The 20,884-nt window shown below is 46.4% G+C and overlaps 1 protein-coding gene across 7 annotated transcripts in view; it reads left to right on the forward strand.

Annotated features, from left to right (window-relative positions):
* The window catches only part of LOC140426192 (MAP kinase-interacting serine/threonine-protein kinase 1-like), a 144,443-nt gene that overhangs the window by 117,396 nt on the left and 6,163 nt on the right, over nucleotides 1-20,884 (forward strand). For all 7 annotated transcript variants that reach the window (XM_072510666.1, XM_072510663.1, XM_072510667.1 and 4 more), the window contains 3 exons: nucleotides 8,213-8,268; nucleotides 17,068-17,163; nucleotides 19,417-19,611. In XM_072510666.1, coding sequence (XP_072366767.1) covers nucleotides 8,213-8,268; nucleotides 17,068-17,163; nucleotides 19,417-19,611 — 347 coding nt within the window. The remainder of the gene's footprint in view (nucleotides 1-8,212; nucleotides 8,269-17,067; nucleotides 17,164-19,416; nucleotides 19,612-20,884) is intronic.

The raw sequence follows: 20,884 nt of genomic DNA on the forward strand, positions 1-20,884 counted from the left end.
AGATTACAGAGAGAGACTCTAATACACCTTCTGGCTGTGACTGCAGCTATCCAGCTCTGAAAAAGAAACTAAAACACACCCTGCAGCAAACAGCCTAAAACAAAAGTAAAAAGCTGACAGACAGCCCAGCTCCACCCACTCTCTGACATCACTGCAGTAATAATGGTACTCTCACTACAGATACTTCTATAAACACCCATTTCTTAAAGGTACTCTCACATGACACAATTGAGAGTGCCAGAACTTGTGTGTGCCAACAAACACTTTGTGGATACTGCTTGGAGACTAGGTTGTGTATTGAGGAGATTGCTACGAACCTGTATGCACAACCCTGCAAAAGGTGCAAGAACAAATGTTGGCTCATCACAAGGACCACCTCAAGCAGGCCATCGGACGGGCTGCATGTCCAGTGTCTTGAACAGTTGCTGGCACCCTCCTACCTTAGGGGGTGTCTCAAATTTGGTGGTGTGCTGCATTCTCCATAACACAGAGATTCAGATGTGTGGACTTTGAAGAGGGAGAGTCACAGGAAAGGTACACTTCCTCGGAGGAGGAGGAGAATGCCCATGTGGTGCAAGGTGCTCCACAAGTTTGGCTGAGGAGTCAAAAGGCCTGATCGGGGTGGTAGGGAAGCTTGGCGGCTCCCTCCCTGAGTGTTCCTAATTCTGGAAATAACCTGGATCTTGAGGCTCACCTTCAGGATGCAAACAATGCTGATTTCTTACCTAGACCCACACATTGAGTGGAACAAAAGTTTCCAATGGCCACACGTCAAACCCGAACAAAAATATTTGTGACCCGTCTCCACTTTTTCCTTCTGTTACCTTAATGTCATCAAAGATTTGAAACACAATTTTGGGGTCATTCAACAACTTCATTAGATTGCGACCACATGACATTACGTTACCATAACAAATGTAATCTCGTGCCTGCGCTGCGGCTGCTCCACCTGGGTGCTCTCCCTGCCTCTGGACCGTGTGTCTCTCGCCCTCCCCCCCTCTCTCTCTCTCTCTCTCTCTCTTCCCCTCCCTCCTCTCTCTCTCTCTCTCCCCCTCCTCTCTCTCTCTCTTCCTCTCTTTCCCCCCCCCCCTCTCTCCCTGTCTCTGTCCCCCTCTCTCTGTCCATCGGTCTCTCTCTCCTCCCCTCACCCCCTCTCTCTCTTCCCCCGCTCTCTCTTCCCCCGCTCTCTCTTCCCCCGCTCTCTCTTCCCCCGCTCTCTCTTCCCCCGCTCTCTCTTCCCCCGCTCTCTCTTCCCCCGCTCTCTCTTCCCCCGCTCTCTCTTCCCCCGCTCTCTCTTCCCCCGCTCTCTCTTCCCCCGCTCTCTCTTCCCCCGCTCTCTCTTCCCCCGCTCTCTCTTCCCCCGCTCTCTCTTCCCCCGCTCTCTCTTCCCCCCGCTCTCTCTTCCCCCGCTCTCTCTTCCCCCGCTCTCTCTTCCCCCGCTCTCTCTTCCCCCGCTCTCTCTTCCCCCGCTCTCTCTTCCCCCGCTCTCTCTTCCCCCGCTCTCTCTTCCCCCGCTCTCTCTTCCCCCGCTCTCTCTTCCCCCGCTCTCTCTTCCCCCGCTCTCTCTTCCCCCGCTCTCTCTCTCAACCCCTCTCTCTCAACCCCCCCTCCCTTTCTCTCTCCCTCCCATCTCCCCCAATCTTTGATCAATGTAACAATTTCAGCTATATTGTATGATAAGTATTTGATGAAGTAAGGGTTAAAAGCCTGTGTTAGAGCATGTTTGACTGCTGAAATCTTGTTTTAAAAGATTTATAGTTGAAAGGCAACAAAGTTTTTTTTTTTTTGAGCCAGTGTTATAATTAACGTTCGTAGAAAGCTTGGGTTAATGCAATTTTGTTTTGATTAAGGGGATTCCCTGGGGAATTGATCAGTTTTAAGCTTGGTGAGATGATGCCATTGCTGGGTGGAATTAAGGCACGAGGCTTTGTGAGAAACCATTTTTCAGTTCAGCTCTGAGCTGAACGAAGCAGTGTCAAAAGTGAGGCAGTTCTGTTCTCACTATAGGTTAGTTAAAAGAGATCAACAGTATTTAAAGTAGTGCAGGCTTGCCTGACGACAAGGGAAGCTGAAGCAAGCCAGTTGAAACAGCTTTTGAAGACACAGCCAGATGTTTTGTAGGAGTCAGATCTTTTCAGTAAAGTAGTGTCAAGAGATCTCTTTCTCAAATAATAACTCTTGAAAAACAAGTATTCCTCTGTGCTTGAAGTCATTGGCACTGTACCTAGCTCCTAACCATGCTTTGGTACATCCAGTGTTGCCCCTCTGGTCTGGCTGGTTGGCCTCCTGCTGCTCTCCAGGAGCAGGACACTCATCTGTGATGCCAATGCCTCCAAGAGCACCAAAATGGAGGCACTGCATCTAAAATTGCCTGACTTGCTGACCCACTTCTCGCCTCTCTGTTCCATCACTAGGTGAATTTGCAACCACACTAGTCACTCCTGGATTCCCTTTATATTGAGCCTAGTTCCAGGTTCCTCCCTATCATTGTCTCTGTTAATTGGACAACCATTGGGCCACTAATTGGCCTGCTCATTTTTTAAAAAAAATTGTCAGATAAGAAAAGATGAGAAAAAGAAAAACAATTGTCAGGCTCTGATGAAGCGCAAGGTCAGGATTCAAAAATGCCCCCAATGTCGGGGTCCTGATCCAGACTCATGCAAAACATAATAACTAAGAAATACAGCTCCCCTGGGCTTGCAAAAAACAGACTGCCTCTAATTTAAACAATTAACATTTCATATTAGTCTCAACTAATTATAGATGAATGCCAATTGTAACTCCTCCAGTTAGACTGTTGACCTTTATGATTGCCAAAGGAAGCAAGTTTACTATCAACTTTTTATTCAAGTATATTTGAGGTGGCCATGGTCTATCTGAGCATACTTTTCAACCTCCCGTTTATCCAAACTATCCTGCATCTGCCATTCACTAACCTTGTCCAAATCACACTGGAGGATCTCTGCATGCTCCTCATTGTTCACCCTCCCACCCAACTTTGTGTTATCTGAAAATTTACCAGGAACCTGTCTCCTGATTGTAATGACGGTATGGCCGTAGGGATAGTCTTACGGATCCTCATGTTTGTTGAGAAATGTCCCCTTAGAACTATTGCCGTTGTGATTCTTTTGCATTTTTTTTTGTGTTTGGAAATTGTTGACTGGAACCTACAGTGGTACAGGCAGGTCTCTTATCCGAGAAAAGGAAATTATATGGAGTCCATGGTGCCTCTCGTGTGACTGGAGATGGGGGGGGGGGGACAGTAGACATAGCCTTGTTGCAGGAGGCTCATTTAAGGAATCCTGGGTAGGGCTGCTTTTCCTCACCTCGTTCTTGACCAGTAGTAGGAGGGTAGCAATTTTGGCCAATAAGGAGGTTCCCTCCAAGGTAGGAAATTGTGCGGAGGGCAAGAGGAATGGATAGATATCTGATGGTTAAGGGACTTGTTACTGGAGAATCTGTTTCGATAATGTATGTGTACGGCCGTCCAAATCATTCCCCGGAGATTGTTACTAACATCTTCATGGATTTTGCAGAGTGGCCTCAGCTAATTCTTTTGTTGGTGGGGACTTTGATTGTCACCTAAGCCTCTTGGAGGATAAACTCCCAGTAACCAGAAATCTTCCCACCCTACAGGCAAGGGCATTAGCATTGGTATGTGAGGAGGTGGGGTATTTAGATGTGAAGGCACTGCATTCTAGAGGTAAAGAATTAACTTTTTTTCGCTGATCCTCATCAGTGTCATACTAGAATTGACTATCTCTGCATGCCAAAAACAATCCTACATTTCGTGTCCTCCTGCTCTATCGATAGCATTGTGATCTCTGATCATGCTCCTGTTTTCCTCGAATTTGACTCAAGGCCCCACCCCCCAAACTGATCTAGGTCATGTCTTTTTGATGCGTCCTTCTTGCTAAGGGATAAATCATTTACTGCATACTTTAAGAAGGAATTTGAGGATCAGTGGTTAGTCCTGAATGCTCCTATCTAATGAGGGAGTGGTTATGGCCATTAGGGAGCTCCAACCTGGCAAGACTCCAGGGCCACATGGCTCTGGATGTGAATTCTCCAAGGGATTGAAGGACTTGCTGATAGATCCATTGACTGGCATGTATAGTAATTCATGTGAGGCTAATCTGCTACTGCTGACACTACAAGAACCAAATATTTCCTTGATTTTGAAGGCAGGCAAGAATCCTGAGGAGTGTGCTTCCTTTAGGCCTATCTCATTTCTGAATGTTGATTTGCTGTTTAAGGTGGTGCCTAGAGGGAATTCTCCTGTTGATCATCTGGGAAGATCCTAAAAGGTCGGAATTCTTGCAACAATGTTAGAAGGTTACTGAATTCTGGTCTTCCAGAAACGGGTGTTAGATAGGTTAGTGATTTCCTTGGACGCGAAGAAAGCTTTTGATTGGGTGGAATGGAATTACTTGTTTTATACGCTGCAGAGATTTGGGTTGGGAGGGAAATATGTTTAGTGGCTACAGGTGCTGTTCATAGACCTCTGGCGACAGGGCTTACGAACGGTTATAGATCTGAGAATTTTAGCCTCCAGTGATGGACTAGGCAGGGATGCCCCTCACCCTCCTTGTTATTCGCACTGGCTACAGAGCCCTTGACAGACGCAATTGGGAAGGATCCTTTGGTTTTTGGGCTGCACAGTGGGGGGAAAGCAGCATAAGATCACGCTGTATGCTGATTATGTGCTGATGTTTGTAGCTAAGCCGGTCGTCTCGGTTCCCACTGTTATTGTTGTGGTAGACAGATTTAGCATTTTCTCCAGTTACAAGTTTAATTTTACAAAGTCTGAGGCTATGCCAGTCGGTGGGCCACACAACTAACTTCCCATTCAGTGGTCCCCCTTGGCGTTTACATACCTGGATGTTGTAATTACCCTCTTTAAGCAAGTGTAAGGGGCCAATTTCCTTCAGTTGATTGCATCTATTAGGTGAGACCTGACGCGTTGGTCTTCCCTGCGAGTATCGTGACTGGGCAGGATCGCATTGATTGCAATTAATGTGTCACCTAGATTAGTGTCTCCCTTGCAGTGTTGCCAATCTTGTTGTTTGCTCGGGTCTTAAAGGAGATCAATGGAATGATCAATTAATTTATATGGAATATAAAGAACCTGGTTTGGAGTGGGCCAAGTTGCAGCTCCCAGGTTTAAAGAGGAGATTGGGGGTGCCGAACATTAAAATGTACCAATTAGCCTCTCGTTGTGGGTTTATAAAGGATTGGGTTCGAAAGGACCCTTCCTTCATTTGGTTCAAAACGGAAACAGGTCAGTTGTTGTATCCTTTACAGATCCTGTTCTTTTACGGGGACTTTAGATCAGGCTCTGCTACGTGTGAGATTATTAACACTCTTAGAGCGTGGAGGATGGTCCATCTATTAAAAGATAGATCAAAATGTCTGCTCTCTCTCCCATTCAGTGCAACCCGGATTTCCCACCATGTCTTATGGACCATGTATTCAATGCCTATAGAGACAGAGGCATTTGTAGGATGGGAGATATGTTCAGTGGTGCATCCTTGTCATCCTTCGCGCAACTATGCCAACAATTTGACAACCCAAGATACACCTTTTTTTAATATCTGCAACTTAGCGACTCTATTCTTAATAAGAGAACTATGCACCTCGACTCTTCAGTTAGCCCGGTGGAAAGAATCCTGATTTATGTAGATTACAGTTAATTAGCAACTTTTATGACACTTTGTGTTCTAGATCCTGTGCGAATATATTGGGTTATGTTCTCGATCCTATGCGAGTTTATTGGGTACCCTGCAGTCTTGGGAAAGAGACTTGGCAGTCAATATTGATGAGGAGACATTGAATGGTGTATGGGAATACGGCAATAAAATTTCAGTATGTAACAGAATGAAGGGGCAGCACGGTAGCATAGTGGTTAGCACAATTGCTTCACAGCTCCAGGGTCCCAGGTTCGGTTCCCAGCTTGGGTCACTGTCTGTGCGGAGTCTGCACGTTCTCCCCGTGTGTGCGTGGGTTTCCTCCGGGTGCTCCGGTTTCCTCCCACAGTCCAAAGATGTGCAGGTTAGGTGGATTGGCCAAGCTAAATTGCCCTTAGTGTTGGGTGGGGTTACTGGGTTATGGGGATAGGGTGGGTGTGTGGGCTTGGGTAGGGTGCTCTTTCCAAGAGCCGGTACAGACTCGATGGGCCGAATGGCCTCCTTCTGCACTGTAAATTCTATGATTCTATGAAAGCGACTCCGTTCAATATATTACACAATTTTGTACACCACACTCCGTAAAAATGAAAAAACTTTAATAAAAATGTCTTTAAAAAATTACAAATTAGCTTCTAAAACTCACTCGTGCCTGCCACAAGGTAAATTTTATTGAAACCATCTATCATGATGGGTTTTAATCCAGGGACCCCAGAGCATTGCCCTAGATTTGTGAATCACCAATTCAGTGACCTATACCACTAGGCCACAGGGATCCCCAGTGCATTTAAATCTACTTAGATTCTGGACCAGCTGAATGAGTCTACCGTGTTTGCCACAGGTGGACAGGAAAAGATGGATGCGTCAACTGAGCAAGCCATTGTCTGTGCATCATAGGAAGTGTATGACTATCTGCCAATTTGCTTAATTGCGTTTTCAAGTTTCGTCTCATCTGTGAACATTGAAATAATGCCCTCTATGTTAAAGCCCAGATTTTAGGTGGATTGGCCATGCTAAATTGCCCCTCAGTGTCCGAAGATGTGTAGTTTAGGTGAGGTTACGGCGGGGGAGTGGGCTGAGGTAGGGTGCTCATTCAGAGGTTCAATGCAGACTTGATGGGCCGAATAGCCTCCTGCACTGTAGGGATTCTATGATACTACTGACTCCTGGCAGAACACAGCTCTATTCCTTTCTGTGTGAAAAACAATTTTTTCTTTCCCTTAGTCAATTTTGTATCCATGCTGCTACTTCTCTTTAAATTCATAGGCATTAATTTTGCTCAAAGTCTATTATGTGGAACTTTATCAAATGCCTTTTGAAAGTCTATCAAACGCCTTTTGAAATTCCCAGGTTTGATCCCAGCTCTGGGTCACTGTCCGTGTGGAGTTTGCACATTCTCCCCATGTTTGCGTGGTTTTCGCCCCCACAACCCAAAGATCTGCAGGGTAGGTGGATTGAACAAGTCAAATTGACCCTTAATTGGGAAAAATGAATTGGGAACACTTTCTTTAAAACATTTTTTTTTTTTAAATTTCCCCCCTATTGTTTCAAAAGATTCCCCACACTGGGCTGACTAATTTATAATTCCAGGTTTCTACCCCTCCCTTTTTCAAATGAAATAACGTTTTCAATCTTCCAGTCTGGACACCAGTCGAAACTCCAAAGAAGTTTGGACGATTATGGCCAGCCCAATTTCCACCCTTGCTTTCCTCATAAACCTTCCATCAGATTGGGCGACTGTTCCACTTTGAGGACTTTCAACCTTTCCAGTACCTTTCAGGGGCGGCCCAGTGGTTAGCACTGCTTCCTCACAACACCAGGGATCCAGGTTCAATTCTGGTCTCTGGGTGAATGTCTGTGTGGAGTTCGCACTTTTTCCCTGTGTCTGTGTGGGTTTCTTCGGGTGCTCCGGTTTCCTCCCACAGTCCAGAGCTTTTAGATTAGATGGATTGGCCATGCTAAATTGCCCCTTCGTGCCCAAAAGGTTAGTTGAGGTTACTGGGATAGGTACGGTACTCTTTCCAAGGGTCAGTGCAGACTCAATGGGCCGAATGACCTCCTCCTGCAGTGTAGAGATTCTATTGGTGACTAGGGGCTTTTCGCAGTGACTTCATTTGAAGCCTACTTGTGACAAGCGATTTTCGTTTCATTTCTATTCTACCTGCTCCTTGTTTTTATCCTAGTCAATATAACTATCATGTCCTGCTTTGCTACTACATTGACTGCATCTGGGTAGTGATGGTGGCAGGGCGTTAGGAATGGTGCTGTATATAAAATATAGAAAATAATAAAAGCAAAATAGTGCCGGGGGGGGGGGGGGGGGGGGGGGGGGGGGGTGACATTAAAATTGATAGATTGCTCATAGTAAAATAGAATTACTGATGAGTTGGGCAACAACACAGCAAACTTATACTGTAAATACAAAGGGGAAATGAATTCCATACAGTGCAAAATTTAAGGTGTTCTGACTGAGACTTCTGGTGCAAGGTATTCTCTCATGCAATTGACTTTTTATTCTTCTTGTAAAGGTATAGCACACAGAGATCTGAAGCCAGAGAATATCCTTTGTGAATTCCCAGAACAGGTAAATGTCTATTGCACTATTTTACCAGTTACAACTTGAGTGTCTCTTAACAAAAGGTTATGCTGCTTGGTTGTGTCGTTGAGGCGTTCTGGAAAGTCTGGCTCATGGCTTCCATTCTCTATGCTTCCATTGAGTGCAGCTTCCTGCTCATTGAAATGAGCTGATGATATGGTGAGCTCTCTTGATCGTTAATACATGACTGCTCATTTAATAGGTTGTTGTGTCTTTTTTTAAACTTTCAATATACTTTATTTCACAGACTTCACATCATTTGCCAGTTTCAACTTAGTCAGAAGGAAAATGCTGAGATGAACAACAATAGGGATAGGAAATATGAAATGAATGAGGTAGATTAAAAGAGACCGGCTGCAAACGGGCGGCTTATGCAGTGTCAATGGGCTTGATGTCAATTTCCTTGTTTGTTTTCCAACTTCTTTGACTTGTGATTTCAAAGGAAACAAAAATGTTGTTCATCCAGGAGTATTAGATTAAACTAAACACCAATATGTTTCTTGCCCATTTTACCATATTGTGCTATAAAACCAATGGTTGGATTCAGCCAGTGTGGCTATCTGTATAGAATTGTGATATGATATATCAAGATGGAACATAGTCATTCCCTTACATCCATATTATCATTTGGATGAAATGTAGTGATATGTCATGGCGGTGCTTTATGTACTGAGTAATGCTCTTAACTGTCATTCTACATTGTTATTACCCCAGCAGAGTTCATGTGATAGGAACCATCAGGTTCCCCATGCCCTCCAGGGAATATGAACTTCCCCTTAACCGGTGTAGCCCCTCTAGTATAAAAACCCCGACCTGCACTCAGCTGGTGGTGATTTGATTGTAAGTAATAATAAACCTCGATGCGCTGTAACCAATGGCTTAAGCGTGGCTGCTTACCTTGGATCTAACACTGGCGACGAGGCTTCAATGGAGCTGCCATCGACACTGGTTGTTACACACCCGATCTATCTCAGGTAGGCATCGTCATTCAATGCAGGTGCGGATGGTTGGGGTCAATACATAGAGAGCATGCAATTCCTCTTCACACAAATGCCAAATTGTAGCCTTGCTGGCATCTTGTGGGGGGCCCACATACAGCATTATTAAAAAGCCTAACCCACCCGGAACCCGCTCGTTCACGTTCCTGGTAGCCTTGGTAGGGGAACATTTTGAATCAAAGCCGCTCCTGAGTGCACCATTTTTGTTTTCATATGGCCTCCAAGGCAAAGGTATCAGTGAATTTCTGGCTTGCCTCAAGAAACCTGGGGCAACACGGTAGCATTGTGGATAGCACAATTGCTTCACAGCTCCAGGGTCCCAGGTTCGATCCCGGCTTGGGTCACTGTCTGTGCGGAGTCTGCACATCCTCCCCGTGTGTGCGTGGGTTTCCTCCGGGTGCTCCGGTTTCCTCCCACAGTCCAAAGATGTGCAGGTTAGGTGGATTGGCCATAATAAATTGCCCTTAGTGTCCAAAATTGCCCTTAGTGTCGGGTGGGGTTACTGGGTTATGGGGATATGGTGGAGGTGCTGACCTTGGGTAGGGTGCTCTTTCCAAGAGCCGGTGCAGACCCGATGGGCCGAATGGCCTCCTTCTGCACTGTAAATTCTATGAGAAAAAACTAGTTGAGACCTGTAAGTTTGGTCCAACCCTGGATGAAGCACTACGCGACCGGTTGGTATGTGGGATCTGCGATGCGGCTGCACAAAGAAAACTACTAGTCGATGCTCATTTAGATCTCCAAAGAGCCATGGAAATTGTAGTATCCAGGGAAAGTGCCGAACAGAGAGTCCAAGAAATCAAGGAGATGGTGGTTTAGGGTGCCAAAACAGGCCCCGCGCACAGCCTGCTGGGGTCGAAGAACCTATTCCCCAGCATTGGGACGCCTACTAGCAAGGGGCTAGATGGCGAAAACATCGGCAAACGTTTTCCCCTGACCAAGAGGACCAAGGGTATAAGTACTGGCCTGCGGCCATAGCAACGGGACGCAGGTATCTGGGGCTAGGAGTCATCCACCACCACACTGCCAGGCGTGGTCCCCCCACCCATGACAGGACCACTATGTGGAGGATGATGACGATCAGTACCGACAAAGACATTGTGTGGCAGCACCAAGAAATGCTCCCATCCAAACCTCGCTCCAGGTGAACGGCCACACGACCTGCATGGAACTCGATACGGGGGCTGCCGTGTCTGTCATTAGTCGGCACATCGTAAACCGCATACGATCCTGGATTCGTCTGCTGACTCTCCAGGATACCAATGCAAGGTTAGCGACCTATATGGGGGAACCTCTCGCAATTGCGTACACGACGACCGTCCCCGCTGAATATGGCAGCCGGTTAGCAAATTTAACACTGGTCAAGGTACATGGGAGTGGCCCTAGCCTGTTGGGGCGCGACTGACTCCAGCACCTTTGTTATGGGGTTTAATCCGGACAAATGTGAGGAAATGCATTTTGGAAGGTCTAATATAGGTAGGGAATATACAGTGAATGGTAGAACCCTCAAGAGTATTGACAGTCCGAGAGATCTAGGTTTACAGGTCCACAGGTCACTGAAAGTGGCAACACAGGTGGGGAAGGTAGTCAAGAAGGCTTACGGCATGCTTGCCTTCATTGGCCGGGACATTGAGTATAAGAATTGGCAAATCATGTTGCAGCTGTATACAACCTTAGTTAGGCCACACTTGGAGTATAGTGTTCAATTCTGGTCGCCACACTACCAGAAGGATGTGGAGGCTTTGGAGAGGGTGCAGAAGAGATTTACCAGGATGTTGTCTGGTATGGAGGGCATTAGCTATGAGGAAAGGTTGAATAAACTTGGTTTGTTCTCACTGGAACAACGGAGGTTGAGGAATGACCTGATAAAGGTCTACAAAATTATGAGGGGCATAGACAGAGTGGATAGTCAGAGGCTTTTTCCCAGGGTAGAGGGGTCGATTACTAGGGGGCATAGGTTTAAGGTGCAAGGGGCAAGGTTTAGAGGAGATGTACGAGGCAAGTTTTTTTTACACAGAGGGTAGTGGGTGCCTGGAACTCGCTGCCGGAGGACGTGGTGGAAGCAGGGACGATAGTGACATTTAAGGGGCGTCTTGACAAATACATGAATAGGATGGGAATAGAGGGATACGGACCCTGGAAGTGTAGAAGATTTTAGTTTAGACAGGCAGAATGGTCGGCGCAGGCTTGGAGGGCCGAAGGGCCTGTTCCTGTGCTATACTTTTCTTTGTTCTTTGTTCTATACTGGCAAATTCACCCACATGTCCCCAAAGGCATATTGGCCAGATTCCGACCGTATTCCAGGAAGGAGGATCAAAGCTACACTATTTCTGCGCCCGTCCCATTTCACAAGCCTTGCGTCCAAAGGTAGTTGCGGAGTTGGACCACATGGAGAACCTGGGGATCATAAGACCAGCACAATTTTCCGACTGGATGGTGCCGGTTGTACCGGTAATGAAGCCCGATGGGTTGGCACGTCTCTGAGGGGATTATAAAATTACAGTAAACCGTTTGTTATACTTATACAAACCATAAGTATGGATTATGCATACTTAGACCATAATCCAGTTCCCAGGAAAGGAGGACCTGTATGTCAAGCTCAGCAAAGGACTTACATTCACCAGCTACATATGAGACATGCATATCTCCAGCTGGCCCTGGTCCCCGAGTCAAAAAGATTTGTCACCATAAACACACACCGGGGACTCTGAATATACCCAGCTACCATTCCACAACTTGGCAGGAGTGCTACAGCGCTTCGGGGGTATTGGCGTCGCCTCCACTGAGAAAAGAGCATAAACAAGAACAAAGAATAAAGAAATGTACAGCACAGGAACAGGCCCTTCAGCCCTCCAAGCCCGTGCCGACCATGCAGCCCGACTAAACTACAATCTTCTACACTTCCTGGGTCCGTATCCCTCTATTCCCATCCTATTCATGTATTTGTCAAGATGCCCCTTAAATGTCACTATCGTCCCTGCTTCCACCACCTCCTCCGGTAGCGAGTTCCAGGCACCCACTACCCTCTGTGTAAAAAAACTTGCCTCGTACATCTACTCTAAACCTTGCCCCTCTCACCTTAAACCTATGCCCCCTAGTAATTGACCCCTCTACCCCGGGGAAAAGCCTCTGACTATCCACTCTGTCTATGCCCCTCATAATTTTGTAGACCTCTAACAGGTCGCCCCTCAACCTCCTTCGTTCCAGTGAGAACAAACCAAGTTTATTCAACCGCTCCTCATAGCTAATGCCCTCCATACCAGGCAACATTCTGATAAATCTCTTCTGCACCCTCTCCAAAGCCTCCACATCCTTCTGGTAGTGTGGCGACCAGAATTGAACACTATACTCCAAGTGTGGCCTAACTAAGGTTGTATACAGCAGCAACATGACTTGCCAATTCTTATACTCAATGCCCCGGCCAATGAAGGCAAGCATGCCGTATGCCTTCTTGACTACCTTCTCCACCTGTGTTGCCACTCTCAGTGACAACGCAGCAGAGGTGGTGTACCTCGGGACCGTGTGGACCGCCATGGTCTGCACCCCATGGGGGAGAAGGTCCAGGCCTTTCGCCAAGCCCCGGGACCAGGGGGCAACGGAACGTCGGGCTTTTCTGGGGCTCATCAATTATTATGGGACGTTCTTCCCACAATTAGCTACGACATTGGATCCCCTCCATAAACTACCGAAGAATAGACAACTCTGGACGTGGGGCACCGAGCAAGAAGCAGCATTTGCCAGAACAGCTGCTTTTCTCTTCAAGATTGCTTATTTCTTTTGACCTTTCTAAGCCACTCTTACTGACCTATGATGCATCCCTTATGGCGTCGAGGCTGTGATACCCCACGTAATGGAAGATGGTTCCGGAGACCTACCTAATTTGCATCCAGGACATTGGCCGATGCTGAGAAACAGTATGCGCAATTAGAGAAAGAAGGACTAGCCGTGGTATTCGGTGTAAAGAAATTCCACCAGTACGTCTACAGGCACCACTTCCTCACCCTGACCGACCCTTCTGGGGCTCTTCAAACGGGACCATGTGATTCCTCCCATAGCATCCGCCCGCATCTAGTATTGAGCACTATTACTAGCAGTGTCCATGTCTACATATTGGAACACTGCTCCAGGGCCCACATATCCCATGCGGACGCTTTGAGCCACCTACCACTACCCACTGAGCCACCTACTTCCGCCATGACCATTGAGATAATAGCTGCCCTCCATTTCATGGACTCACGACATCTCGCATCCACGGCTGGGCCCAGACCGACCCACAGCTCTCCCTCGTCAGGCACATGGGGGGGCCAAGCACTGGGCTCTGCCCGAGGACCTGAAAGCTCACATGGGAAAGATGCGAGAACTGAACATCGAAGACTGTGTGCTCTTATGGGGCACCTGCGTGGTGGTCCCCGGGCGTGGACATGCAACGCACTTACTAGATCTCCAAAATGGATACGCGCTAGTGTCTAAAATGAAGATGCTCACCCAGAGATGCGTCTGGTAACCCGACATTGAGACGGTCATTGAGCAAGTAGCCCAGCGATGCCCCCAATATCAGGCGCACCGATTACCCCCAGCAGCCCAAACCCAAACTTGGTAATGGCACGCGAGGCCTTGGGTCTGGGTTCATATCGACTTTGCGGGCCCTTTCCAGAAGGCAATGTTCTTCTTCCTAGTAGACACTCTAGTGGCTGGACGTGGTGCGGAAGCAGGCGACAACCGCCTGTGCCACCATGGAAAAACTATGCCAGATTTTCCGTACGCATGGAATCCGTTTGTGTCCGATAATGGTGCAGAGTTTGAGGCGTTCACCTCCGCCAATGGGATTTGACATATGAAGACTGCTCCCTACCACCCGGCTTCGAACAGACTGGCCGAAAGAGCAGTCCAAACATTTAAGCTGGGCACGAAGAAACAAGCAGCTGGATCCTGGGACACTCGTCGGCCATGTTTTCTTTTTTCAATTGCACGACACCGCATGCCATGACAGGCGTCGTGCCAGCAGAGCTCTTGATGAGCCGTCGCTTACGCAACTGCCTGAGCTTGGCCGTCCCCGATCTAGGCGGGAGGGTCAACCAGGACCAGTCCGAGATCCATGCCGGTCGCTGCCTGCAGACCCGCACACTCGCCCCCAGCAACCCCATGCATGTACAAAAGTTTGATGATGATCATTTGGGTCCCAGGTGTCACCTTAGCGGCCACCAAGCCGGTATCCTACAAGGGTGGGAATCCAATCGCCGTGTGAATCATCTTCAGAGCCGTGTGCCGGATGACCCTGCCGAAGAGCCCCCCCCCCCCCCCCCCCCCCCATCCCGCTGTTCCAGCTTCGCCAGGCTCACCGATGGCCCTACCACCTCTAATGCCATCACCACAGGACCCAATTGTGGCCGCAGACAAACGTGGCCAACTGAGATGGCAAGATGTTGGACGAGGCTCTGACTGAGATCCCCAAATGGACACATTGCCCTAGCACTGGCTGCCGCGCCGACAACACGGCCTCTATGGTGGTCGTGACGCAAGTGTTCTCCATTCTGGTAAACGCCGATACAGACCGTGCCAGAGCGTTAGCAGACCAGATGTCCAGGAGAGGTTCCAACAGATGTGGAGACATCTCCGGACTTGAGGGAGGGGGTTGTTAACCCCAGAGGAGGTCACGGGATAGAAACCAACAGGTTTCCCGTGCCCTCCAGGGAATATGAACTTCCCCGGTAAAGGGGTGGGACTTCCCCTTAACAGATGTCGTCCATCTGGTATAAAAGCTCTGACCTGGGTGCAGGTCGGGGAAGGAGACACTACGGGGAGTGGCGCTGATTTGATTGTAAGTAATAATAAACCTTGCGTTCTAACCTGCGGCTTGTGCGCGGCTGCTTACCTCGGATCTAACACAAATGCAGGTTGACTTCTTTTCCCTCCCTATCTCCTTGTGTTTTCAATTTCCAGAGATGTGTTTTAGTGATATGCCCAATGAAGTCTCCTTTTGCAAATTTCACTATTCTGCTTTGAAGCAGGCTTGCTTGAGGATGGGTCAGAACATGCAGGTCATGTAGTTCAGTCACCAGCTTATTGTTGTGGATGGAGTATTTTAAGTATCTTTAAAGCCACCTTTAATTAGCATTTCATTTGTACCACGGGATACACTAGAACATTGCTTTTCTGGTTTCAGTAACTGCTCCCAATATTTGATTTAACTTTAAGGCCTTACTGGAATAAGTTGGTTCATTCCCTAGTCTCATAAGAGATTTTTATTCAGTTTTAGTTAGCCGCCGCACCCAAGCATCAAATGTTTAATTAAAAGTGAAGAGTGAAAAGGGAACATGTTGATGGAATCTCTGGAGGTTTTTCATCACAATCATCATTTCTTTCATCTACAATGCAGGAGAAAGGTTTTTTTGAAATAAATCTTGTCTTTTTGATTAAATACAATAGACTGTGATAACTTGTTAGAGATGCAAAATTGCACTTTGTTAAAAATAGGAGAAATCAATCAATTAGTAACCAAACAATTACTAAAGTAAATACTGTTGTTCTTGTGAATTAAGATTATAATTAATCCTCCCCATGTCTGCGTGGGCCTCACCCCCACAACCCAAAGATGTGCAGGATAGGTAGATTGGCCATGCTGAATTGCCCCTTAATTGGAAAAAAAAAGATTATAATTAATCCTTGTTAAAATGATACTGCATTTTGGTTAAATATGCATAATTTCTTGCATAGTGAGATATTTACAGCTGGATGAATGGATTTTCACATGACCATTCATTCGCCAGTGCTGGGAATGTTTGTACTTTTGTTCCATAATGTTTGGGGTCCATTAGCTCATTTGGCGTGTGTGGTGCAGAATGACACCAATGGCACAGGTTCAAACCCCATACCAACTGTGCTAGTTCATGCCTCCTTGCCTTCCCCATGCTTGATGTGGAATGGTGCCACTTAAGCTATATGCCAATGGTCCCCTGTAGACTGTGGCAAATTATCTTAATGTCGGAAAGTGAACTGCTTCAGGGCATATTCTTTCTGAAGAGATTTTGCAATTTTTGCAAATCAGGAGAGCTGAGACCATTATATTTGTTCTGCAGGTTATGAAGTAGCAATTTGAAGTGCCTGAGCCTGTTAACAGTTAAGTTGAGCCGGAATCTGCATCTTTGCTGTTCTTGATGCTGTTTTATGAGCTTGAAAATGTCATTGTCAATTCCTGCTGGTACCCATGTCATTTTGACAGCTTGATACTAAATAGAAATGGTGTTCCTTTCTCTCTCCCTCTCTCTCCGTCTCTGGCTTGCTTTCTCTCTCCCTCTTTTTCTTGCTCAATCTCTCCATCTCTGCCTCCCTCTGCACTCTGGGTCTCCCCTCATGCTCTGGGTGTCTCTATCCCCCCCACACGCGCGCGCACGCGCGCGCGCGCGCGCACACACACACACACACACTGTGTCGTCGGCCCCCTCCCAAACCACGCTCTGGGTCTTTACCTGCTCACCCCTACACATGCCATGCTCTGGGTGCTCCGCTCCCCACACACACACCCCGGGGGCAATCTGGGTCATCCCTGTCGGGCTCTGTGTCACCCCTCGCCTCGTGCTCTGTCCCCCCCGTCCCCCCCTGCTCTGGGTCTTTCTCTTCTTTACTCGCTTTCTCCACCCGCCTTGACCCCCATCGCCCCCTCTCACTCTCAACCCTCTCTCATCCCGACCTCCCCCATCTCTCTCTGACCCCCCTCTCTGATGCTCTCTCTCATCTCACGCTCTCAACCCCCGCTCTCACCTCGCGCTCTCCCTTGCTCTCACATCCCTAGATATCCCCGGTGAAGATTTGTGATTTTGATCTTGGTAGTGGAGTGAAGTTGAGCAGTGCCTGTATTCCTATATCAACTCCTGAGCTGATGACTCCGGTAAGTAAATGTGATTTCAGCTTCTGTTTTTAATCTATGCTGCATTTCCTGATCTAAATTACTGCAATTATTTCTGGCATTCAGTGTAATAAATATCTTGAATTTTCAACGGTAATGATGACATGTTTTTTATATCCCTATCTGTAACTTGCCAGACTGTTATATAAGTACACCTTGCTTCAAATACTTTCTTGTAAAACATCTTTCTGATTTTTGTTCCTGTGTCGTGTGCGCCAAGTTGGGAGAATTCTAGGCTCCGCATACCTGACCTTTGAAAATGGCAGCCCACCGTTCTGTTTTTGTTGTGTATGGGAGCGGGCTGGATTAGAAGTTGGGTCCACCACCCCTGGAATGAATGCAGAGGCTGCTGGGTGCAGCAGGGGCGGGGGAAGAGGAAAAAGGCCCAGATCCCCGCTGTTGTGGCAAATGTCTTGGCCTTGATGTTCGTCTCCCTTTAAACCTGGACACATTTTGTTAAATATGTCATGATTTTACAAAATATGTCATGATATTGAGTGCTTAAGAATAATGAGTCCATCATTAGGTAGCAAATATCACTGTACAGGTTGTCAGAAATTAGATATTAGCCCCATATGGACGGTATGGTGGCATAGTTGTTTGCACTGCTGCCTCAAAGCGCTGGAGACCCAGGTTTGATTCCGATGTTGGGTGACTGTGTGGCGTTTGCACATTCTTCCCATTCCCCGTGATTTGCTCCAGGCCCTCCCACAGTCCAAAGATGTGCAGGTTAGGTGGATTGGCAATACTAAATTGCCCCTAGGAGGGATTGCGGGGGCAGAGTGCGGGATTGGGTCTGGGTAGGGTGCTCTTTCTGAGGGTCGGTGCAGACCCGATGGGCCGAATGGCCACCTTCTGCACTATAGGGATTCTATGATGAGTTTTTGTGGTATAACTAATGGGGAAGTTGTTGGCATGATCATTATCAAAGACTATCTCAAGTGCACCTGCACAGTTAAATGCAGAAATCAGGAAGTTGCTGTCCAAGTTGCCCTGGTGCTCCAGAAATTTTGCTATAATGGTATCTTGCCAAGGAATTCGGCATTGAAACACAGAGACAAATTAAAATACAATATATGCAAGTAAAAGCTAGAGCATAAGAGAATATTAATTGAGTGCCAAGTCCCAATTATTGCCAAACAACATCTCTGGCGCTGCCAATTGACTTTTATAATGAGTATTCTTATTCCTTCAGATCTAAATTATTGTCGGAGATCTATTCAAAATTCCACTTTTCTTTCTGTCTTATTTCTCTCGGTCTTCATTCTTTCTCTCTTTGCACTTTCTGTACATGATCTGACTATGAATTAAGTATTCAAACTTAATTCCTGATTTACACTCTGCAGATCTCAGGAAGAGTCTTCAGTCTGGTTAAGGGGTCACACCTTTGCTTGCCCCATTCACACAGGTTTCAGATACACTGCAGAGAACACCACGTTGATTTGGATTTCTAATAACCACAATTTCCACTCCAAGCGCCCCATAGAATGTCTGGGGCAAGTGTACAAGTAGTGCCATTTTTCACAGCCGACCTCAAAATCCTGGACATTGGCTGGGAGTTTCCTGGAATCGCTATTAGTGAGACCGGAAAACCTGGAGAGCAGTCCAAAGTCTGTTCCTGGAATCCGCTATCTTTTTTTGCCCCAGCTACTTCACTAGTCGGTGCAGACTTGATGGGCCAAAGGGCTCTTCTGCACTGTATCTTTCTGTGATTCTATGAGTATGTTCTTTGCCAAGGGTTAACAGTGGAAGAATCCGCTACTGGAGCGCAACAGTATTTGGTAGACCCATTTAAAGTTCATGCTGACAGGTCTGCCTTTGTGCAGTCTGGTTTAACATAGCTTTTCCTCTTTGACTCCATTCTATCAAATTGCCCTGTGGTGGGCACTCATGCTGAATAAATCTCACTTTCCATCTGTAGACATCAATTGTGTTCATGACAAATTGAATATGGTGTGTTTAGTTTTTTTACTGCATGTTCTTACGTAAATTTGGTTGACCAGATTTATTGCAAAATAAATTGTATAAAAAATATAATCACCATCTATATGTTGGGTGTATTGAGGGAAAGTTATTTTTGGGCAGATTTTCTACCTCCAGCTCCAAATCGCCAAAATACTACTCAACCTAGATTAATGGCATGCTCAAACCCAGTCTTAATTTTTGAGCTGGGTTAGAAATTAATGCTGAACTATTGTGGGTTTTAATTTCTAATAATTGCATTAATATTCTCAGTGTGGTTCTGCGGAATACATGGCTCCTGAAGTGGTAGAGACGTTTACAGAGGATGCGTCATTTTATGATAAGCGTTGCGATTTGTGGAGTCTTGGAGTAATTCTGTACATCATGCTGAGTGGCAACCCACCGTTTGTGGGGAATTGTGGGACAGACTGTGGCTGGGACAGAGGAGAGGCGTGTATGGCCTGTCGGGTAAGGCAGCATAACATGTCTGCAGGTGATGATTTATCAAAGAATAGAAAATGATGTGTGTGTGTATATATATGTGTAAACTCTGTGTTTATTAAGGTGGAGGATGAAAAAATGAAAATTGCTTATTGTCACAAGTAGGCTTCAAACGAAGTTACTGTGAAAAGCCCCTAGTCGCCACATTCCGGCGCCTGTTCGGGGAGGCTGGTACGGGAATTGAACAGTGCTGCTGGCCTGCCTTAGTCTGCTTTAAAAGCCAGCGATTTAGCCCAGTGTGCTAAACCAGCCCCTAGCGTTGCAGAAATGTGATGCTCTATTTGACATTAATATTCTCAAGTCGGATTTCATGGTACAGGTGTCACAGTATTCCACAAAACAGATTCTCAATCACACTGATCAAATTAATACCATTCATATTATTGCAGTCCCTTTAGTTTCCCTGGAAACTGCAGTGTATTACTGCCAATGTCCGAAGCTGAGTTACATTTCAACCTCTTCAGTCTCCTCATGTTTAGATAGTTAGACATCAATTCTATGCACTCTTGGGAGCTTTTTCCATCACCTGTGCTGCAGCCTTTAACGCTGTTTTCTCTGTAAATTGTTTGCTAACTTGACTAGTGCTGGAGTGTCCCCTTTCTCCTCAACCTTTGAACAATACCATTGGCGGGAAGTTCACAATAGCCTCCCTGAGACACATTATATTTCTCTCTCTGTTCTTCAGTAGTTTTGATCCAATGATCTTTCCACGGAGCTTGTTTAGAATTGTAAAATATTTCTTACTGTGAGCTCATAAATTTGCTTCTTCAATACTTGGTCATCTAGGGTTTTAAGGGCACCTTTCTTCAACTTCTCAGTGCTTGCTGTCTTTTCTGAAGTATTCCCTGTGTTTCCAAAGTGAATGTATTTTTTTAAAGAACGTTGCCATTCAAACAAAGAAGAAACAAAGCAAAAAGATCCTTTAAAAAAAATTTTTTAAAAATCAAACAAATCCAGTGAAGAAAAACACTATAACATGAGTAACATTCTTGAAAAAGTAAAAAAGAAGTTGCAAAGGTACTGAGTTGAGAATCCAAGAGAGACAAATGTGCCAGTTGGATGTCCAAGCCACAAACTGCATAGGGGTTGGCACTGAGTTAATTCGCAAAGCTTTTGTGTAGCTCTCAAAGAGTATCAAGGACCTGTAAACAGATTGTCTCTTTGCTATTGGAGTTGGGAAATGTTTGATCAGGTTAAAAGTTTTTAAAATGGGGGTATTTGGAAATAAATAACCAACCTT

Source organism: Scyliorhinus torazame, chromosome 7, assembly GCF_047496885.1.
Source record: "Scyliorhinus torazame isolate Kashiwa2021f chromosome 7, sScyTor2.1, whole genome shotgun sequence".
NCBI lineage: Eukaryota > Metazoa > Chordata > Chondrichthyes > Carcharhiniformes > Scyliorhinidae > Scyliorhinus > Scyliorhinus torazame.